The sequence below is a fragment of the Bos mutus genome, chromosome 12 (assembly GCF_027580195.1).
Source record: "Bos mutus isolate GX-2022 chromosome 12, NWIPB_WYAK_1.1, whole genome shotgun sequence".
Lineage (NCBI taxonomy): Eukaryota > Metazoa > Chordata > Mammalia > Artiodactyla > Bovidae > Bos > Bos mutus.
The window spans coordinates 50,515,893-50,537,315 of record NC_091628.1 but is presented as its reverse complement, the minus strand read 5'-3'; the positions used below and the strand labels follow the sequence as shown (position 1 = coordinate 50,537,315).

General features: G+C 36.6%; 1 protein-coding gene across 1 annotated transcript in view; it reads right to left on the bottom strand.

The window, feature by feature from the left end:
* UCHL3 (ubiquitin C-terminal hydrolase L3) overlaps positions 1–10,079 on the bottom strand; it is a 37,935-nt gene extending 27,856 nt beyond the window's left edge. The window contains exons 1-4 of the mRNA XM_005891174.2: positions 9,951–10,079; positions 7,307–7,463; positions 6,870–6,955; positions 5,021–5,068 (exon numbers count right to left, since the gene is read on the bottom strand). Of these exons, the coding sequence (XP_005891236.2) occupies positions 5,021–5,068; positions 6,870–6,955; positions 7,307–7,463; positions 9,951–10,025 (366 nt within the window). The 5' untranslated portion in view covers positions 10,026–10,079. The remainder of the gene's footprint in view (positions 1–5,020; positions 5,069–6,869; positions 6,956–7,306; positions 7,464–9,950) is intronic.
* Between the last annotated feature and the right edge of the window lie 11,344 nt (positions 10,080–21,423).

The window sequence follows — 21,423 nt, the reverse complement described above, 5'->3', positions numbered from 1 at the left end:
TATTTTCCCAATCTCAAGTGAAACATGAAAGCAGTAACTTTCAGTATAAGCTAATGAAGCGTATATGAGGTGGGGCTACTGTCCGAATTTCTGGCTTAGCCAAAGTCTGCTGGACAATCATGATGGGGTGGGAAAACACACAAGTGAGCAACTACTCTGTGGCTGCATGCTACGGGCTAGTTTCTAAAAGGACCACTGTGTTTAGGTGGCTCGTCTTCACTGATGTCTCGATTACTCTATAAATCTCCGCATGCGATAAGGTTCCTAGCTACTCCATTCCCATGAAAATGTTCTGAAAGAGAGTATCAGTGATCAGTGATGTCGATTGTTATTACACTGCTATTACCAGCTCTTCTTCTACCCACTCCTTTAACATTCAGGTGCCCTAGGGGTTTATTATGGCTCACACTATTCTCCCTTGGTAGAATTCTCACGGTTCTAAACACTTCCAGACAAGATATTGCGTTGGTCAAAAAGTTTGTTCAGGTTCTTCCATAAGCTGTTACAGAAAAACCTGAATGAATTTTTTGGCCAACCCAATACAAGACACCAGGTATCTCCCTGGAGCTTTAGATTCCACATTCAGCTTCTACATAGGTGACCTGTTAAATCACTTTAAACTCAATATGCTGAACACGAAACACACCACTTTTGGTGACTCCCCGTTGTTTATAAAATTCAAGCCACCCCTTGATCTGGCTTCACTCTACTGTTCGGCTTCATCCTTTGCCATCCATATTTGTTTTTCTGAAAGCCTAGTAAAATAAAATTACTACCTAGTATTTATTGAAGGCCCATTAAATACCAGATACTATTCTAAGAACTTTATATGATTAGTTTATGAATCTGCACAGCAATTCCATAAGGTAGATGCTATTATTTTCATTTTACGTTGAGGAAAGTATCTTGCCTAAGCTATCTAGTCCTGTGCTCCTTACTTAATACTGTGCAATTTTTCATAAATGCCTCTATACACCAAGCATTATCCTGGAGATTCAAGGTAAATATGACAAAGATGATCCATATTCTCATGGGACTCATATTCTAGTAAATATATGGAATAAACAAACAAACAAAAAAGTATTGTAGACTTTAAAATCCCAATAAGAAAATCAAAAGGATTTTATGACAGAAAATTCACTAAGATGGCCCTACTAACAGTAATGAAAGAAAGCCTCTCTGAAAAATGACTTTTAAGGTGAGACCTAAAAGATGAGAGAGTGTCAACTATGCAAACAGGAAGGTATATCCATACAAAGACTGGGCCCTTACAAAGCACAAAAATAGTGTTAGGGACTGAATGGTATTCTCCCGAAATTCATATGCTGAAGCCCTAATCCCCACCGTGATTTTGCCTGGAGACAGGGCTTTTAAGGAGTGATTAAGGTTAAATGAGGTCATAAGGATGACACCCTAAGCCTATAGAGCTGGTATCCTTATGAAAAGAGGAAAAGACATTAGAGACTTCTCTCTCCAAGTGCACAAAAAAGAAAAGCCACTTAAGGACGCAGTGAAAACGTACCATCCGCAAGGCAGGAAGAGAGGCCCCACCAGAAACCAACCTTGACGGCATCCTGACATCGAGTTCCAGCCTACCGAACAGTGAGCAAATAAATTTCCGGGACTTCCCTGGTGGTACAGTGGATAAGAATACACCTGCCAACGCAGGGGACAAGATTACAGAGCCACTAAGCCGCAGAGCAACTAAGCCCGAGAGCTGCAACGACTGAAGCCCGTGTGCCTAGAGCCTGTGCTTCACAGCAAGAGAAGCCACAGCTAGCTGCAACCAGAGAAAGCCCTCGGGCAGCAACGAAGATCCAGTGCAACCAAAAATTTAAAACACAATAATTAACTAATTTTAAAAAAAGAAAGAAAATAAGCTTGCTAAGTCATCCAAGTCTATGGTATTTTGTTACAGCAGTCCAATCAAACAAATACAAATGGGAAAGACAGAGGTGCTTTGTAGGAACTGACAAATAAAACAGTGTACTGGAATATAGAGAGCAATGGAGATAATGAGATGTCAAAGACTCTTACATCCACAGATGGTAGATGAACCAGAAATAAAAGATCATAAAAGCTGTCCCGGTGCAGGCGTTTTAAGCTGGCTGATACTAAAATTCAGAAATGTGTGGTATGGGGTTTTGTTCTCTCAGTGACTGGGAATCACTGACATATAATGACTAGAATATAATAATCTATATTCCACCTTGGAATGCACAAAAGAACCCCTACAATAAAGAACTGAACTCTTCACAAAATGTTAACAGTGCCCTGTTGAGGAATAGTGGCTAACAGTATGTTCGGTTTTCTTAGGGACTACAGAAGACCAAGATTTAGCCTTTTTTGGTAGTTCTTACACCACCAAGGATAGTTTTGAGTTAATTCTGGAGAATTAATAAATATGTGTTGTGCCTATGCACCAGGAATGGTGTTGGGTACTCTGAAGCATACTCAAAGGAATCCAACAGCAATTCTAGGTCTAAGGGCCAGAGTCAAAAGATATGACACCACATTTCAGAGCATATAAGGCACCCCTGGCTTGAAGATGTATTAATTTATGTACCACTAAAGAAGGTAATATCACCAAGTAAATTATGACATCAATGGTAAGATACACCATAATTTTAGAGCCACTGAAATATGAGAAAATACACATCTTAAATAAATGAAAAAGAATATGAAAATAGCTAAAATGCAAATAGTAAGAGTCATATTAAAAAGCCCATAGAAGGCAAGAAGTTTCAGTTTGGAGAAAAAGATGTGAACATCATCTAGAAGGAGGTGTTAGAAGTTGTAATTTGGATAAAAGCCAAAAAGAAGGCAAGAAAGGGTACTATAAAGACAACTTTTAAAGTAAACATGTATTAAAGTATTTAATTGCTTTATTACAAATAATGGTTTTCATATTTTATGATAATCTCATGCTGATCTTCATCACATTGCTAATTTTAACACTACAAATTTACAAACAAAAAGGCAAAGCACAGTGAAGATTAAGAACATGCTCAACATACTATCCTTGTTGTTCTCCAGTCATCCAGTCATGTCTGAGTCTTTGCAACACCGTGGGCTGCAGCATGAGATCATATAAAGCAATACAAAAAGCAGAGCGTTCCATTCATTTCCAACCTGGTGCTGAAATCACCTGGACATGCCCTTTGGGTGTGTGCACAAACTCAGTCACAAAGACAATGGGTCAGGGGCCTCCTGGTGGCTCAGTTCCCCCACTTGCTGCAACTAGAGAAAAGCCCGCACAGCCATGAAGACGCGGCACAGCCAAAAATAAATAAAATTAAAAAAATAAAAAGCAACGGTTCACACCTTTGAAAGCAGAACCTGAGAGCAACCAAGAAGGTATTATATAATTATAGGGACATAAATTCCTAGGTTTATGTTTATTTATGTTATTATAAACATTCACAGTTAACAGAGCTATAAAAAACTGAAGTCATATCATAGTATCAAACTGTTTTCTCCTTCAAAAAAATTTTTTTTGAAGATCATGGGAATATGTATGTTCAATACTCTTAAATCAGTAATTTTAAAGTATTTTTAAAAGTATAGAGGCAATGTTATCTTTGTAAATGAAAAAGCATGGTTCCAAGTCACACATGGGGTAAGAAAGAAGAAAGTCTATAATTCTCTGGTGTTAACACTTAAATGTTTTATAAATACACTACATGATTTTAAGTAAATTTTATTCATTTTGACTGAAAAACCTTTGGATAAACCTCCCCCAAGAGTGGGAGAATGAGGTCTGGAAGGGGAGAATGAGGGAAACCCTCAGGAAAAAGAGACCCTTGTGAAAAAAGGGGCAAGAGAAGCAGCAGAAAGGTGACCTAGCTCAATAAATGACTAGCTAACAGAGTAGAGATGGTAAAGTTCATTACACTGCCCAGAACAGACTTCCCAAGTAAAGAGAATATTGCAGTTTTTTGCTAGAAACTGAGCCTGATGCCAGAAACTGAGCCATGATGATGCAGAGTACATTATGAGAAATGCCGGGCTGGATGAAGCACAGGCTGGAATCAAGATTGCTGGGAGAAATGTCAATAACCTCAGATATGCAGATGACACCATCCTTATGGCAGAAAGTGAAGAAGAACTAAAGAGCCTCTTGATGAAAGTGAAAGAAAAGAGTGAAAAAGTTGGCTTAAAACTCAACATTCAGAAACCTAAGATCATGGCATCTAGTTCCATCACTTCATGGCAAACAGATGGGGAAACAATGGCAACAGTGACAGACTTTATTTCTTTGGGCTCCAAAATCACTGCAGATGGTGACTGAAGCCATGAAATTAAAAGATGCTTGCTCCTTGGAAGAAAAGCTATGACCAACCTAGACAGCATATTAAAAAACAGAGACATTACTTTGCTGACAAAGGTCCATCTTATCAAAGCTATGGTTTTTTCAGTACTCATGTACGGATGTGAGAGTTGGACTATAAAGACGGCTGAGTGCCGCAGAATTGATGCTTTGAACTGTGGTGTTGGAGAAGACTGTTGAGAGTCCCTTGGACTGCAAGGAGATCCAACCTGTCCATCCTAAAGGAGATCAGTCCTGGGTGTTCATTGGAGGGACTGATGTTGAAGCTGAAACTCCAATACTTTGGCCACCTGATCCAGAGAGCTGACTCATTTGAAAAGACCCTGATGCTGGGAAAGATTGAAGGCAGGAAGAGAGGGGGACAACAGAGGATGAGATTGTTGGATGGCATCACCGACACAACGGACATGGGTTTGGGTGGATTCTGGGAATTGGTGATGGACAGGGAGGCCTGGCGTGCTACAGTTCATGGGGTCGCAAAGAGTCAGACATGACTGAGCGACTTAACTGAAGTTCATGTTCATGGTTGGTCAACACATATTCTTGGGCTACTTCGTGACTACTTTTACATAAGCAAATGCCCTCAAAGGAAAAAAAAAGTCCAAGCAATTTTCCAGAACTACGTGTCATACAATGATACTGTGATTAAATTCACACGTGGCAATAAAAGTTTTGAAAAATGTGAGATACCTCAGTCTGACCTTCATGGGCACTGGTTTCATGAGTAACTCGAATGGCCTGTAATAAGAATATAAGGTATTAATAGGAAAAAATGATTATATTTTGATTATACTTTTTGTATGAAAACAACAATGCTAAATTTTAACATCTAAAGTTTTGTTAAGAAACAACAGACTGGAGGAGATTTCTGGAACAGTTTAACACTAAATATTTAAGAATGACTTCTGAGTAACCAAATGAATTGCTTTGCTTTCCAAACCACAAATCTCCAAAGCCTCAGGAAACTGAGTATCTGCTTATTTGCAATTGCCAGTGGTAAGTGGGGGTTATTTACATTGTTTAACTGTTAGAACTAACATTTAACACTTTATTCAACTGAGACTAGAATAAAGTAAGCATCTCACAGATAGAGACTGAAAAAGCTTAGCTCATCTTTTTCTCCAGGTTACATGCTATTCTGCAGCTCTAGCTCTATTTACGCTTAATCATGCAGCTTCAGTCAGCACTTTAGAAATGTGGAGCAAAAAGCATGCATTTATCAGAAGCTAGAGATTTCAGGTTCCTGAACTTGAAAAAAAAATGCTCTTATAATATCCACTATTAGCAGAGATGAAGAGAAATGGACAAAGAAGTAAATTACAGGTGAAAGTACAACCTTTATGAATGGCAATTTGGCAATAATATCAAAGCTTTAAAAAAACATGCAATCTGTTTGATCTATCAATTTCTTTTCTAGTTTATATATTTAATTATAACTCTACTATATAACTAATATTTGCAAAGATTTAGCTACAATGATATACCTTGCAGTATTTTTTAAATGGTGAAAAAAGAGGGGAAAATATTAAACTTCAATAATTTATTAGTTAAATAAAATACTACAAAATGGAAAGCTAGGCAGCCATTAAATGATGATGTCAAATATATACTTACTGGTATGTAATACGTTTGTGATAAGTGAAAAAAGCAAGTTATAAAACAGTATTACAGTGTGATCAAACTTTGTGTATATACTTATATATTCCCTATAAAAAGTATTAATGGTGGCTACCTCTCACTGGTGGGATTACTGGTGACTTTTATGTTGTTTATTTTTATGTAAAATAAAGATGTTTCACAAGATCTGCAGGTTTTTTAAAGAAAAGTAACTTAATCAATGTATATGAGAATGCTAAAACAACATAATCAAATCAAGAGATTTACTGGGCTCAAACTCTGCATAACAGATTGTTTTAGCCAAGTAATTTGTACACAATACTGTTTACAGTTTCAAAGAATGTACAATCCACTTAATAATGTCAGTAAAAAGCCTTCAAAAGCAAAATAGATTTCAAATATAATAAATGTAAATACCACTCTAAAATAATTCTATGATATGGTATAATCATTTTAAACTAGACTATGTGGCCTGTGTCTTCACACATGAAAAAATATTACTATACTGATAAAATAGAGAATGTTCTGACATCTGCCATTTAACCTTTGTTTTTTCCATTCATTGGTCTTCAGCCTTGTTCCAAATTCCCAGTGAAAGACACACAGGGTATTGCCAAACACATATTTACCACAGGAAGGGAATGGTAAGGAATGGTCAACTATAAGATATTTTATAAATTTGTAAATCAAACTGCCTTTTTTCTCTCATTCAGCTCTGCACATAGAAGAGAAGTGACAATTTATCAACATTTATGGTTATTTCAGATAATGTTACCTGAAAAGTACAAAAGGCCTTTTTTAATGGATACGACCAAATCCTTAATTGCTCAAAACTGTAGTTTCAAGACAAACTCCCAAACAGAATCTATAATTCCACAGAACTTTGCCCACAAATGAGAGCAAGGCAGAAAAAGGTACCGACGTCATAGTTCTCCAGGTATCTGGCTCGTTCTTCAGGGCTCATTGATGCAGACTCCTCCAGGAATTTTTTCAAGGTTGATCCAGATTCTGAGAATATTAAAGATGATAAAACTGAAGAGGCCAGGTATCTCAAAGAGACTGAGACATGAAAATACTAGAAGCAAGCTAACTATTTTTCAGGTTAAAACCCTTTCATTGGTAAATAAGGAATGTAAGGTAAATGACAGGGCTTACACCTCTGTTTATCAACAATACAGCAGAATCAGAAGGATTAATATTTTCCCTAATAGGAAATATGTACACTCCCATTATAAAAGAAAGAAGGGAGGAAAGCTTTATTTACTACTTTGAAGAAAGAACTAGAGCACCACCTACTGCTCAGTAAGTTAACTTACAACTTACGGAGCAGGAAGACAGCAGTAATGAAAATCTGCTTACCAAAGTGCATCTTGTCTTTATTGTTGGCAATAGCATGGATTAGTCCAATCGTCCCACAGGCATTGCTGATTGTTTGCTTCATGAAATATACTGACGATGTAACATCTTGTCCCTGAGATTTTATCTTTTCCTCTTCTTCTGTTCTGAATACTTCATACTATTAAAAAAAAAAAGGTCTACATGTGAAAAATAATACATTAAGGACTCAAATGTAAATTTGGAAAAACTCTACACATCAGTGGAGATACAGTTAACATGGCATATCTTAATGCAACACTATAAAGCATTTTAAAAAGAATACAATGGATTTACATATTCTGACTCAGAAATCTGCCCATTATTATAGAGTGGTTTTAGGTCAGTATATATTAATATGATTCTCAATTATGTTTTTAAAATATTTATATATGCATTGAAAAGTGATAAAGGATATAAAAAATGTAACAGAGGTTATCTCTGGGCTAAGATATTACTGGAGAATTTTTATTTTCTATTTTTCACATTTCTGTATTGTTACATCATATTAACAAAATTCATACTATATTTATAAGCATATGATATTCATAACATTAACCATTATCGATAACAACTGACAGTAAAAACAATATGGTACAATTAGGTCAAAAGTGTGTGCTCTACATCTGACTGCCTGAACCTACCACCATTGTAAGCTGTGCAACTCCAGCAAGTTATTTTTTCAATTGTAAAAAGCATTAAAAATAATGAGGTTAAAAAATGAGTGGGGACAGAATAAAACGTTGCAAATCAATTATACCTGAAGAAAATGAATTTTTAAAAACTGAGTGAAGAGAAGGAAGAGAGAAGAAAGATAATTTATTGCTTTGATGTTTTCCTGTAATTTTCAGATTCCAATAGCGTAGGGAGGCTTACTATAGCCCACAAGCAACAGGCCACATCTGGCCCACTGCCTGGTTTCACAGATGAAGTTTTAGCTTTGTATTGTCTATGGCTGTCTTTATACTAAAAGGCAAAGTTAAATAGTTATAGCAGAGATTATTAGGCCTGCAAAGTTAAAAATATTTACTAGCTGACCCTTCCCAGAAAAAGTTTGCTGACTCCTGCAATAACAGAAATAAATGATGTCTATTAAAAACCCATAATTAAGGAACTGCTTTTAACAACAAATGCACCTATGCCTTAAAAAATAATTTCTGTCAATGTGCTTCTAAATCAAATTTTAAAATAATATTTTCTGAATAAATTCTGAACCATTAATTCAGGCATATAGTCCAACTGATAAAATCTGAAAGGTTCAAAATAGTAAGGTCTTGTGCTGAAATGTTTATACAATCCTTCAGTTTAGTCTGTTATTGTTGTTGTCTAATATCAATTCTCCTTGGTGACAAAGCAAAATGAGATTTGATAACTTCTTAAGATTTAATGTTTAGAAAAAAATCCTGAAATGACACAGAGCAGGTATAGGAGAAAAGGAAAAGCAATTATGGCAGACTACAATGAAAACACAGAGTCAAGAGACAAAAATATTAATATGAGAGAGAAATGAATTTATAGCTTCTTCGCCTGTGATTCATTGGCTGGTAAGCACTATAATGAAGCATATTTAAAACACTGTAACTGACTTTATTTAAAGCAAAATGAGGTACCCATGACAGTTCCTTTTCTATTAGTATGCTGAAGCCATTCACAACTACATAATCAGTTTCTAAATTAAAACACTTTATAGCTCCTAAAATATCCATAGATATCCTCTGTGACTTTATTATGTCACTTATTATGAGCTGAAAGAGGGATCTACCAAATTGTAAGAGAGACCAAAAAGTGGCAGATGCCACTATATTCTCTACTTATGTAAGTAAGTATAAATACTTACTCATTTCTCTCACATCTTCCCAAGCATTTACTTCATTTTTTACAATGCTGAGCTCATCCTATTATCTCGAAGTTTAAAAAGAAAAATCAGAAGGCTATAGTCTCAAAGTCATTTTAAAATGAGCTTAAAATTTCTGGCTCCATAATACCAACATCTACATGATTATCATTCTAGAAGAAAGGCTGAAATAGAGAGATCTGAATTTGGATACAGAGATCTAAGAATAGCTATTTAGAATTCCCAAAACATTCTAAATCTGCCGATTAAACTGTATTTTAAGCTTAAAGATTTCCACCCAAATCAAGTTTTTTCTGAAAATAATGTAACCCATGTCATTAGTTATACTTACTTCCTTAAAACAAAGATTTGTTTATATGTATGTGTGTGTTTAAAAATTTTACATATTTTATATACAAATTTTCACTAATTTGAATAGATATTCTGTATTCATATATTTTCTAAGACAGATTTAAGATTATCCATTTCTAAAGTATATACATCAAAATGTGATTAAATGTCACATCAAAACAGGTGAGGCATATTAACCATATTAAAAAAAAAAAAAAAAACTATCCAAGTTTAAAAGACTGACCCAGGGCTTCTCTGTCAATCTACAAATCAAAATCTAAATACATCTCTTTAATGAAATTAGATTTTTAAGATGTTCCCACTCCTAGATTTCCTCATTTTATGCAAGAATAGAGTTATTTGTTCTTAAAGAAGAACACAGATTTAACTCAACATTGAAAAAGAACTCTGCATTTCCCAGAAACTCTCTTACTTAACAATTACCTTTTCTGTAATAGGGAAGAGAAGTAACACTGCACACACTGGTCTTGGAACCATGCTGAGGAGTTCAGGATCCATTCCATATACATCAACAAACTGCCAGTTAGGATGCAGACCTAATTGTTTGAGAAACTGGGAAAAGAGGAAAAAAATAGGGAAAGTTTTTTTAAAAAACAGGGAAATAACCAATGTGTATATACTATGTATCTGATATACAAAAGGGAATGGAAGGTACAAATATTACTGATGTTCAATAAGAATAAAGTAAGCAGGTTCTTCATGAATTATGTGAGAAGAGAGCAATTTATTCATTCACTTAACAAACATTTAAAATTTATAACATATTAAGCAAAACTCCTTGTCCCCACCCACAAAATCCATTACTTTGGGACTGAACAGCCAGGACTTCACCAAACATATACAACGTGGCTTGGCTGATATCTTAAAACTCATTCTCAACATTTGATTTTTAAGGAAATGCATCTAAGTTCTAGTATATAAAGACTTATTTTAGTAGTAAATCAGCATAGTTTATTCTAATTATAAAAAATTATGCCTGAGGTTTAAAGACAAATGTTAGATCGATATCATAAGTTTTATCAGTGAGCAAAAGAGTATATAAAGCCAAAAAAGTCCAAGTGAATTGTGTGAATACCAGAAAGTGCTTGATATAAAGTCACCTACTGGCTCTCTGACTCCCAGTACACAATGACACCTACTCAACTTCACCGTCTCGCTTACATTTGATAAAACAACTGTAACAAAAGAGGAGTGGTTTCTTGACTCTTGGAGAATTCACAGGGAAATAAAATATCAGACCCTAATCTACTGCAGAGAGAAAAAGAACATAATAATGAGAACGAAGTCAATTTCACAATAAACTCATATGTCTGTATGGAATGAAATTGGTGATTTTAAAAAGTGCACCATCACAAAATAAATTTTACATGACAGAAATAAAGGAGCAGAGGAAATAAGAAATGTATTAAAAATGCATCATTACACCTTACCTCAAGAATACATTATAGTATCTACTGGTTTAACATTATGTGAAATTTAAAAATAAAAAAGTGCCTTGGGTATTTCTCCTTGAAGAACAATCACAGGTACTTAGATGATAATGAGACTTTGCAAAACCAATGGAAGCCATGCATTATTACATGAACAGTGTTAGTCATCTCACAGTCAGGTTCTCCAAGAAACGACTTTCCTGATGAAAGGATGACCACTGTCCACATCCCTCCATCTCTTGGCTTGTAGAAGAAACACTAATTAGAAACACTAACCACATTAATGATAACATGGTTGGTCAAAAATAATGTCCTTGATAACGTTTAATAAGAAACATACTGAATTTAAAAACTTCTCTTGGCAGAATGTGCTCAACATCCATGGATTCATTAACATGCTCTGCAACAGTCTGGGGCCAGAAAAATCAACAGACTCCTCTAGCTAACACCAATTCTTCATCTGATTCTTATTCATGATTCCAGACTTTAATAAAGTTCAACAAAGTATTCCAAACTACTTCCTCTCCCTTCTCCACTGTCTCTGAAATTCTTAGTCTTTGCTCTCCTCAATATTCCATTCTATCTAGAAACCAAAAAAGGACTAAAATTGACTGCAGAGCCCAGAGAATGAACTATGTCTTATTCATCTTTTTAATCTCATACCACAGACACTCAAGTTATATTTATGGAACCAGCAACAAATTTGTTGAATTTGTTGAAAACTCTATCTCCATTTTAATCTAGTCATTTCTATGTCTGCATATGTCTGTTAAGCTGTGTTAATAATGAATATTTAACATATATTTGGTTTCATTTGTGCCAAGTTAAAGAGGTAGGAAAGATACATTTGGCTTCTAATCTGAAACCAGGCATTTATTTTATCAGCGCCACACACTCCAGATACCAAATACTGCCTGCACAGAACTGACAGCTCTAAAAAGCACACTGTCAAGGAAAAGTATCGTAAACCCTCATAAGATAATTTAAATTTATTGGTTAATTTTATGTAACCCCAAGTCATATTGCTACAAAGTTATAAAACAAAATGTACATGTAAGACAGTAAATTTTCACATCTGTGCTGTAAACAGAAAGTAACAGTTAAACATTTTAGTGAAAAAAACCTGGACAAAACTGGCAAATTACCTTGAAGTTGTAAACTTATTCCATGCCAGCCAAAGCTAAAGAGTATAAATATTACCAAGCTCCAAAGGCGGCAGGTTGTAGTGAGAATGCTAAGTACTGGACTGAGGACACATTAATGATTAAATTAAATATATGAAAATGATTAAAATTTAACTGGAATCATACTTCTCCTTAACTTTTTACTCATAGTTAATCAAATAAGATTGATAAACAGAAGTTCAATTTAATTAATATACATGAAGTACATCAATGCAACCTTTGTTGCAGATACTGTTATGAGTCAGACTCGCCCAGGAAGTCATCACAAGCACAGAAAGAATGCTGTGCTGTCCTTAGTCGCTCAGTCGTGTCCGACTCTTTGCAACCCCATGGGCTGTAGCCAACCCAAGAATACTGGAGCGGGCTGCTATGCCCTCCTCCAGGGGATCGTCCCAACCCAGGGATGGAACCCAGGTCTCCCGCACTGCAGGCAGATTCTTCAACGTCTGAGCCACCAGGAAAGCCCAACAAAAAGAATAAAAGCAGCTGTTTACAGTAACTACCTCCGGGCAGTGGGAAAAAAGTGAGGAAAAAGGCTTTCAACTTTAACCTCTCACTTTTTAAATAACAGAGGTATTCTACTTTTATTATCAAAAGAAAAAAAAGAACCTACCTGCAGTGTGATAATCAAAAACAGAGAAAGATTAAAAAGAAATTCTCTAAATTAGTAAATATTAACAGCAACTAGTGTGGACAGATTCAACAAATTTGTTGCTGGTTCCATAAATATAACTTGAGTGTCTGTGGTATGAGATTAAAAAGATGAATAAGATGAACGCAACTTTTTATTTTCCAGTATTTTCAAAAAATGTCATTTTTCCAATGACTAGTTTTCCAAACTAGTTGGATGTAGTTTCTAAGATAAAATCTACAGAACTGATACACATGTATCTTCTTTAAATTTACAAAACTGAGAGAAAACAAAATACCAGTAGTAAAACTACTCCAAAAAACTCTCTTCAGACTACTCACAAAGTATTCCACAAGCTACAGGCACTTGCACAGACCTCTGTACACAATTATTAATAGAAAACATCCTGTTTGTATCAAGTATAATAAAGGGATTTATAACCGCTAACAGTCTTCTGGACTAATGTTATTATGTTTAAACTAATGTTTAAACACTGGATAATAAAATAACTAAAATTCTGACTGATTAGCTCACTAAATCTTCATAATGCCACTAATGTTTGGCTTATCAAGAAAAATAATTAATAACATAGATTATGTGCCCCAAAAGATCTTGGTTAACTCATTCTTTTTAGTCTTTGGGCCAAAGAGAGTATTTCCACTAGATGCAGAGTTCTTTAAATTATGTGTCAACATTTTTAGAGAGTATCCTGTAACAGAAACTATGCTAGGAGCTTTAATGCACTTCACTTTTACCGCAACTGGCAAAAGAGGTTTCATTACATCCTTTCACCAATGAGAAAACTGAGCCTGGGAGATTCTGTGACTTTGCAAGGTCATGTTGCCAGGACTGCCACACACAGCTCTGGACGCTCTGGTACTTATTTACCTGTCTCTCACGCCTTGAAGTATCTTTTTGTACTTGGTTCTCTAACCACAGCCAAAATGAACTCTCCTCCAGTTCTCGAAGGGTTGACAACCACAGCTTACCTTGTTTTTGCATGTGAACTGGACTTCTATCGGAAAAACTGTTAGCCTCTCCTTGTCATTTTTAATGAATTCCTCCTTATTCTTTAGGTGACAGTCGGGTTAGCAAAAACTCTGATTACATATATGTAAAAAAGAGAGAAAAATTAAATCTACCTTCCTTTAAAATCTGTTCTAAAGCCACTTGCTCTGATCTCTAATGGGCAGTTCAGAAGAGCAATATATTCTGCCTCACTACTAATTTACTAATCCTTTGGGTTATGACAGAAATTATACTTATCCAGTAATTGTGTGATACCACCACTAGTAAAAATATACTAGTAGTAACTGCTGGATGTTACTAGGACTAGGAAAATAACCAAGAGTTAAATGAGAAAACAATGGTTCCTAAAGTCTGGAAATGAGTAAAATGAATTTTAATAGGTATTCAATAAACAAAGAATAATAAAATTATTTAAGTACGGACTGGGGAAATAGTAAAAACATTTTATGTAGGGACTCGAAAAAAGGGGGGTTTAAGTTTACGTCACTGCAGGCTCAATACGGAGTGACTACACAACTGTCAAAATAATGATGCAATGCTGATCTGCTTTAAAAGTTGGATTACTCAGGATAATGTAGTAATCCACTATTTCAACACAGACTATGCAGAGTGAAATATGAATCAGCTCTGAGAGGCCTATTTTATGAAGGATGACGACAAACAGGAAGCAGGCTCAAGGAAAGGTGACCAGGAATAATAAGTTTTTGGAAGACATCACAGCTAGAGAATCTGGGCATGTTCTGAGAAGACTTATAATAATCCTTTTCCCCAAATATTTTCAGTAATATCACAAAGGAGCAATTAGATTTACTCTGCATGATTTCAATGGGAGGATGACAGACAACTGGAGGAAGTTACAGAAGAGCAGATTTTGTTTCAATATAAAGAAATATAAATATAATTCTCCTAGTTATGTATTATACATTATTCTCATTATAATAAAAAAGACTAAACCACTTTAAGAGATAGAATACTGTCACTGAAATATTCAAGCAAAAGATTCATGACCACATTAAAGGTAATCTTAAGAAAGATTTTCTGGAGCACAAAAGCAGCTATATAAGATTTAGTCATTCTTCCACCCAATAACTATTTGTTGAGAGCCCTTTATGGGCCACACACCACTCTCAGTTCTTCAGACATGTCCTTTCTCTCGCAGAATTTACATTCTAGGGGTGGGATACATACAATAAACAAGCAGACACAAAAACAAGATAATTTCACAAGGTGATTAAGTATTATGAAGAAAATAAAACAAGAGATGACATCAGTGGAGACTCAGGGTGGATGGTGGGAGGAGGAAGGGACATAACCTGAATAATCAGGAAAGACTTATTGAGGAGGTAACTTTAATATACAAACAACAAGAAAGAATCAGCCATGAAATAACTAAGATCGTAATGATTCAAGCAAAGGATGAGCTATACAAAGACTGAAGCAGTAACAGGCTCAGCACTCAAAGGCTGCAGCCCAGCAAAAGTGGGAGACAGGTAGATAATACCTCCCCATCAAGTCAGAGTAAGCAGCCTGAATGTATTCTAAGGACAAGCAGTGGAAGGCTGTTTTGTGTTTTGAGTGTTTTAGGTAGGGAAACACAAGTTGTGACTTGCATTTTTATAAAATCTCCTTGGGTAAACACTGGGAACAGATTTTAGGGTGGCATATGGAGAAGCAGAAAAACTAGTTAGGAAGATATTGCATTGTTCAGACTAAGGATCACAGTGGCTTGGGATGCAGCAGTAGAAATGAACAGAATGGGCAGATTTGGGATAGATTCTGAAAAAAGTCTACCAGAACTGCAGATCATTGGATCTGAAAGATTATGAAAAAAGAAAAATTCATTTAATCCTTACAATTTTGCAAGATCAGGAGAGGTGGTGATAAACTAGGGCTTCCCAGGTGGCGCCAGTGGTGAAACACCCACCTGCCAGTGCAGGAGAGACCCAGGCTCCATCCCCAGGTCAGGAAGTTCCCCTGGAGAAGACATAAAGACTACCCACCCCAGTATTCTTGGGCTTCCCTGGTGGCTCAGATCGTAAAGAATCCACCTGCAATGCTGGAGACCTGGGTTCGATCTCCGGTTTGGGAAGATCCCCTGGAGGACAGCATGGCAACCCACTCCAGTATTCTTGCCTGGAGAACTCCATGCACAGAGGAGCCTGGCTACAGTCCACAGGGTTGCAAAGAACTGGACACGACTGAAGCGATTTAGCACCCATGAGAATCTAAGAAACTGAGGTACAAAGAGGTTAGATAACTCCTCATGATCTTAGAGCAGAGATTCAAACCAAAGAAATTAAAATCAATACATGAATGGCCTCTCTAAATTAGTATAGCGGTGAAGAACAATCGATGACATTGACTTGAGCACTGGATAAATGGCACTACCCTGAAAAGACTGGGGAAGCAGATTTGGAGGAGAGATGAGAGAATGTAAATCCAGATTTCTTTTTCAGCCATGTTGAGATCAGTTCAGTTCAGTTCAGTTGCTCAGTCATGTCCGACTCTGCGACCCCATGAATCGCAGCACGCCAGGCCTCCCTGTCCATCACCATCTCTCAGAGTTCACTCAAACTCACGTCCATCAAGTCAGTGATGACATCCAGCCATCTCATTCTCTGTCGTCCCCTTTTCCTCCTGCCCCCAATCCCTTCCAGTATCAGAGTCTTTTCCAACAAGTCAACTCTTTGCATGAGGTGGCCAAAGTACTGGAGTTTCAGCTTTAGCATCATTCCTTCCGATACCTATATCTAAATGGAGATATCAAAGTGGTGGCTGAATATATTAGTTTCCAATTCTGTACAGAAGTCAGAACTTGGGAGGAACACGGGATCAAACATGTGACAGCTGATGATATTAATGCTCTACAACAGAAAAGATTAGCAATCTAGACAAGGCTCTGAGGAATTGGAAGGGAGATGATCCAGCAATGGCAAATCTAGGAAGCAGTCAGAGAAATAGGAGGCAAGCAGAATTATCACAGAAGCCAATGGAGTGGGTACTCTACCAAGTGTTGCTGAGAGATCGAGAAAGTGGTGAGAGAAAAGTGAATGCTGGATCTGACAAAGTGGTGATCAGTAAACTTGAGAAAAGTAGTTATTGTGAAATGGTGAAGATAGGAGTGAATACAGGAAAAGTATGCAGATAAAAGCAGCAAGAGCATCTGTGGACAATTTTTTTGTGGAAATTTTACAAAGAAGGGAAACAGAAAGGAGACAGTAGCTAGAGGAGGACAGGGTAACAAGTATGTTTTTCCCAAGAAGGGAAACCCCAACTAACAAATGTTTGCACGTTCATGGCAACTATCCGGCACATGACTTCTAATTCTCTTTCCAACACTAAGCAACTAAACTAAATACAATAATAAAGTAAATTTCTTTTCCTTCAACCTCTTATTGGGCTTCCTTGGGGGTTCAGCTGGTAAACAATCTGCCTGCAATGCAGGAAACCTGGGTTCGATCCCTGGGTTTGGAAGATCCCCTGGAGAAGGGAAAGGCTACTCACTCCAGTATTCTGGCCTGGAGAATTCCATAGACTGTATAATCCATGGGGTTGCAAAGAGTCAGATACAACTGAATGACTTTCACTTTCTTTCACTTTTGGCCTCTTCAATAAAATCCACAATTAGGAATATTTCTAGGAAATTGTCCTATCAGAAATCAATGGGTCTAAAACACAACAATATTCAAAATTATAAACTGTGGCCATGTAATACTCAAATCACAAAACATAATCAAGATAAAAATCTAGTGTGATCAAAAAAATAAATGCTATGATTGCCCATAGCACAGAATTGTCTTTGTAAAAAATGTTATAATTCCTAACGTTTAATTACTTGTAACTTTACACTGGCCTCAAGCTATCAGTTCTGTAAATGCATATATAAACAGAATAGAGCTTACGTTTTTTAAATGATTTTCTTTCTGTCATTGAACTGATTTTATTCTAGGTAAGTTCTACCTTGAGTAAGACAAAATATCCTGAGAAGAGATTGACAGCACAGTAAGCAATAAAAGAAATTACTACTTACCACACCTACCAAGACATGTGGTTACCAATTAATGTGCAACAGTTAATAATGATCTTCATATAGTTGACATGTGTTAATCATTCCTATACAAACTAGTCAACATTAAACAGTGTCTGCTGACACTGAGTACAATGCAACCACCAAATGGTAACAGAGTGAAACCAAGGTAAGTAAAAGGCTAGGGTTCCATTAAACTGAGGAAATAAGAAAAGGTGGGGATGGATATGGTTGTTGGGATTAATCTGTGACTGTGAGCTAATTCAATTTCTATTCATTTTTAGATTCTCAGTTCTGCCACTAACACAAAGAGAATAAAGAAACAACTACAAAAATTTTGGTTAAAACTAATCAATTTTTAGATACTTATCCATTCTCCCACTAAATGTGCATTACTTCTTTAAATAATAAATTTAAAACAAACGTAATCACACCAAAGCATGCCAGAAATTGTACTATCATATACTAATAATATCTTTCTCTGTTTATGTCACTCAGAATGGCCTCCTGTCACCATTCAGGGAAAATGTTTTCCCTGATGGTCTTCATCACAGTACCATTAATTTTCTCCACTGCACTTATAACAATCGCTGTTTTCTTTCTTTTTTCTTTTTAATTACTTGTTTATTGTCTGTCTTCCCAAAGGACTGAAAAGCAGAAAACCATAAATGTTTTCATCACCAAATATAACCAGCTCCTGCTCAGATACCTGGTATTCCAAAAGGTGTCCCCCAAATATTATTTAATTGATGTGAATAAGTGAATGGGTTTCATAGTCTACCAAGATCTAAGTTTCCAATTATAAAAGCTTCCATCTTATTAAGGTAACAATATTGTCTAAAAATGATTGTTTTTAAGTCTGTTGATAGTTAATAGTGAGCCAGCTTTACAATACCAGAATAAACAGTTCTTAGGATATACTATCCTTTTTATATATTGCTGCATTCTCTTTGCAAATATTTGGTAGAGGATTTCTACATCCATGCTCATGAGGGATATTAGTCTGCAGTTTTTCTTATTATAGCTTGCCTGGGAATGCTGGCCACAAAATGAGTTGGGAAGTGGCCCCCCTCTTCTATGTTTTTGTAGGACTGGTATTATTTCTTCCTTAAACGATAATCTCAAAAGACACAGAAAAGCCATTTGAGAAAATTCAACATTGATCCATGATAAAAAATCTCAGCAAACTCAGAACAGAAGGGAAATTCCTTAACATGATAAAAAAAATATCTACTAAACCCCTACAACTAACATACCTAAAGACAAAAGATCAAATGCTTTTGCTCTAAGATCCTGAACAAGACAAGGGTGTCCTCTCTCTCTCCATTCTACTCAATTTTGTACTGAAGGTCCTAAACAGTGCAATAAGAATGAATAAAAGGCATTCAGACTGAAAAGGGAAAAATAAAACAGTCTAATCACAAAGAATATGACTGTCTATTTAGAAAATCCCAAAGCATCTACCAAAAACAGCCACTAAAGTAAGTGAATTTAGCACAGCAGTAGGCTACAAAGTGAATATGCAAAAATAAATTCTATTTCTCTATACAGCAATAGACAACCGGAAAATAAAATTTTAAAACAGTATCATTTACAGTAGTGTCAAAAAGTCATTAAATACTTAGGTATAAACAAACAAAAAGTGCAAGACCAACATGCTAAAACAACAGACTACTTTTGAAAGAAATCAAAGACCCAAACAAATGATGCGATGCACTATCTTCATGAAATGCAAGACTCGATACTGTTAAGATGTTAATTTTCTCCAAAATGTACCTACAGACTTACACATTCACCATCAAAATCACAGCAGAATTTTTTGTATAAATTTCTTAATTTACACAAATCTTTCCATCAGCTTTTCAGCTGATTCTAAAATTTATATTGAAAGACAAAGAAGCTAAAACATCCTAAACAATTTTGAAAAGGAGTGAAGTTTGAGAATTCATACTATGTATTTTTAAGACTTACTATAAAACTACAATAATGCAAACAGACACATAGATCAATAGAACAGAACAGGGCCCAGATATATGGCAAATTTATTTTTCACTAAAGCTACAGAAAAATTGAGGGATTAGGTCTGAAAGAAATATGCTTCTTTCCTATGGCACTAAATCAGAAGTTGGAAATACTAACTTCTTTGGCCTCAAGATTTTTCTTAACAAAAGCATCAAAATGTTGTAGGGGGGAAATGAACAACAAACGCCAAAGCGGGTAAAACAAAAGAAAATTAACACTGATTGGAAACGCCACCTTAATAATAACAAAAGATATATGCTGTGTTCCAAGCTTTGTACATTTCTAGATTAGTAAATAAACAAAAGTTGAGGGACGAATGATCATTTCAAAAATGCAAAATAAAGCTGAATTAAAAAATAAAGGGTTTGTTGACCACCCTAAGATAAAGCATTCTATCTGCTTTCTTTATATAAGGAATTTTCTACAACCTTTCAAAACCAAAAACTAACAAAGTACCAAAAATAATGAATCATTATTCCTTGGTGATGAATAGGAAAGTTAAGGAGGTGGAAAACTGTAGCATATGATAAAATAAGGAAGCAGTTAAAAGTAAACCTGCCGTTGAGAATGAAAAAGAGGATAAGACAAAATACACCTAAGCAAATAAAAAGTTTATACCTGGTAGTACTTATTGTCCTTTTAATCGAGTGCCTGGGAGAGGTTCACTCTTCCCTCCCCATCCAACACCCAAACGAATTTAAAGAGTTGAAGGTGGCAAAGGATGACGTGGGAACTGAGCTTTCCTATGGCATAAAAAATTGAATTCCACTTTTAAGGAACTGGAAGAGAAAGGGGGTGTGGTAGGAAAGAGAAGTTGACTTGATGGGGCAGGAGATGACTGATGGTTTCACGGCGCAGGTGGCACAGGAAATTACAAGGACTGGGTGGGCGAGTTTACAAAGCTTAGAGCCAGGTACTGTAGGGAAATTAGTCACCTGGAAGGTATAGGGGTGGGACAATTATGGATTCGGCACTAGCAGGAGGCAAGACTTAGAGGGAAGAGAAATAGGAATATACGGTGAATGTCCCTCAAACCTCTGACCCAGAAATCCCAGGAAACGTGATGACGGGGAATAGGACCAGAGACAGCTGGGAGCATCTTTCCAGGAACCAGGTGGGATGGAGGCGGCCATAAAAAAAAAAAAAAAAAAAAAAGCACGCCTAAAGCTGAGCAAGAGGGACCCGCACGAAGTTAAATCCCAGACTCCAAGGGAGTGCGGGGCTGTAGGCAGCCAGTGGGGGCTCCCAGGTCCCAAGCGTCAAGACACCTCACTCACCTGGTTGGTGACCTGAAAACGAAACAGAGAACACGATTTAGCGACAAACTGCCAGGGACGAGCTGCAACAGCCCGGTTCCCCCCGCCCCTGCCCGCGGCCTTAGGCCGAGACTGGAGGCGCGCTCACCTCGGGATTGGCCTCCAGCGGCAGCCAGCGTTGACCCTCCATGGCCGCTCCGCCCGGCCCCTCTCCAGCTCTGACAGCCGCCGCCGTCGCCGCCGCCGCTTCCGCCCCCGCGGCCCTGACCTGGCACTGTCCAACCTGCGCCCCCCGGGAGGGGTGTCCGAAGACTAAG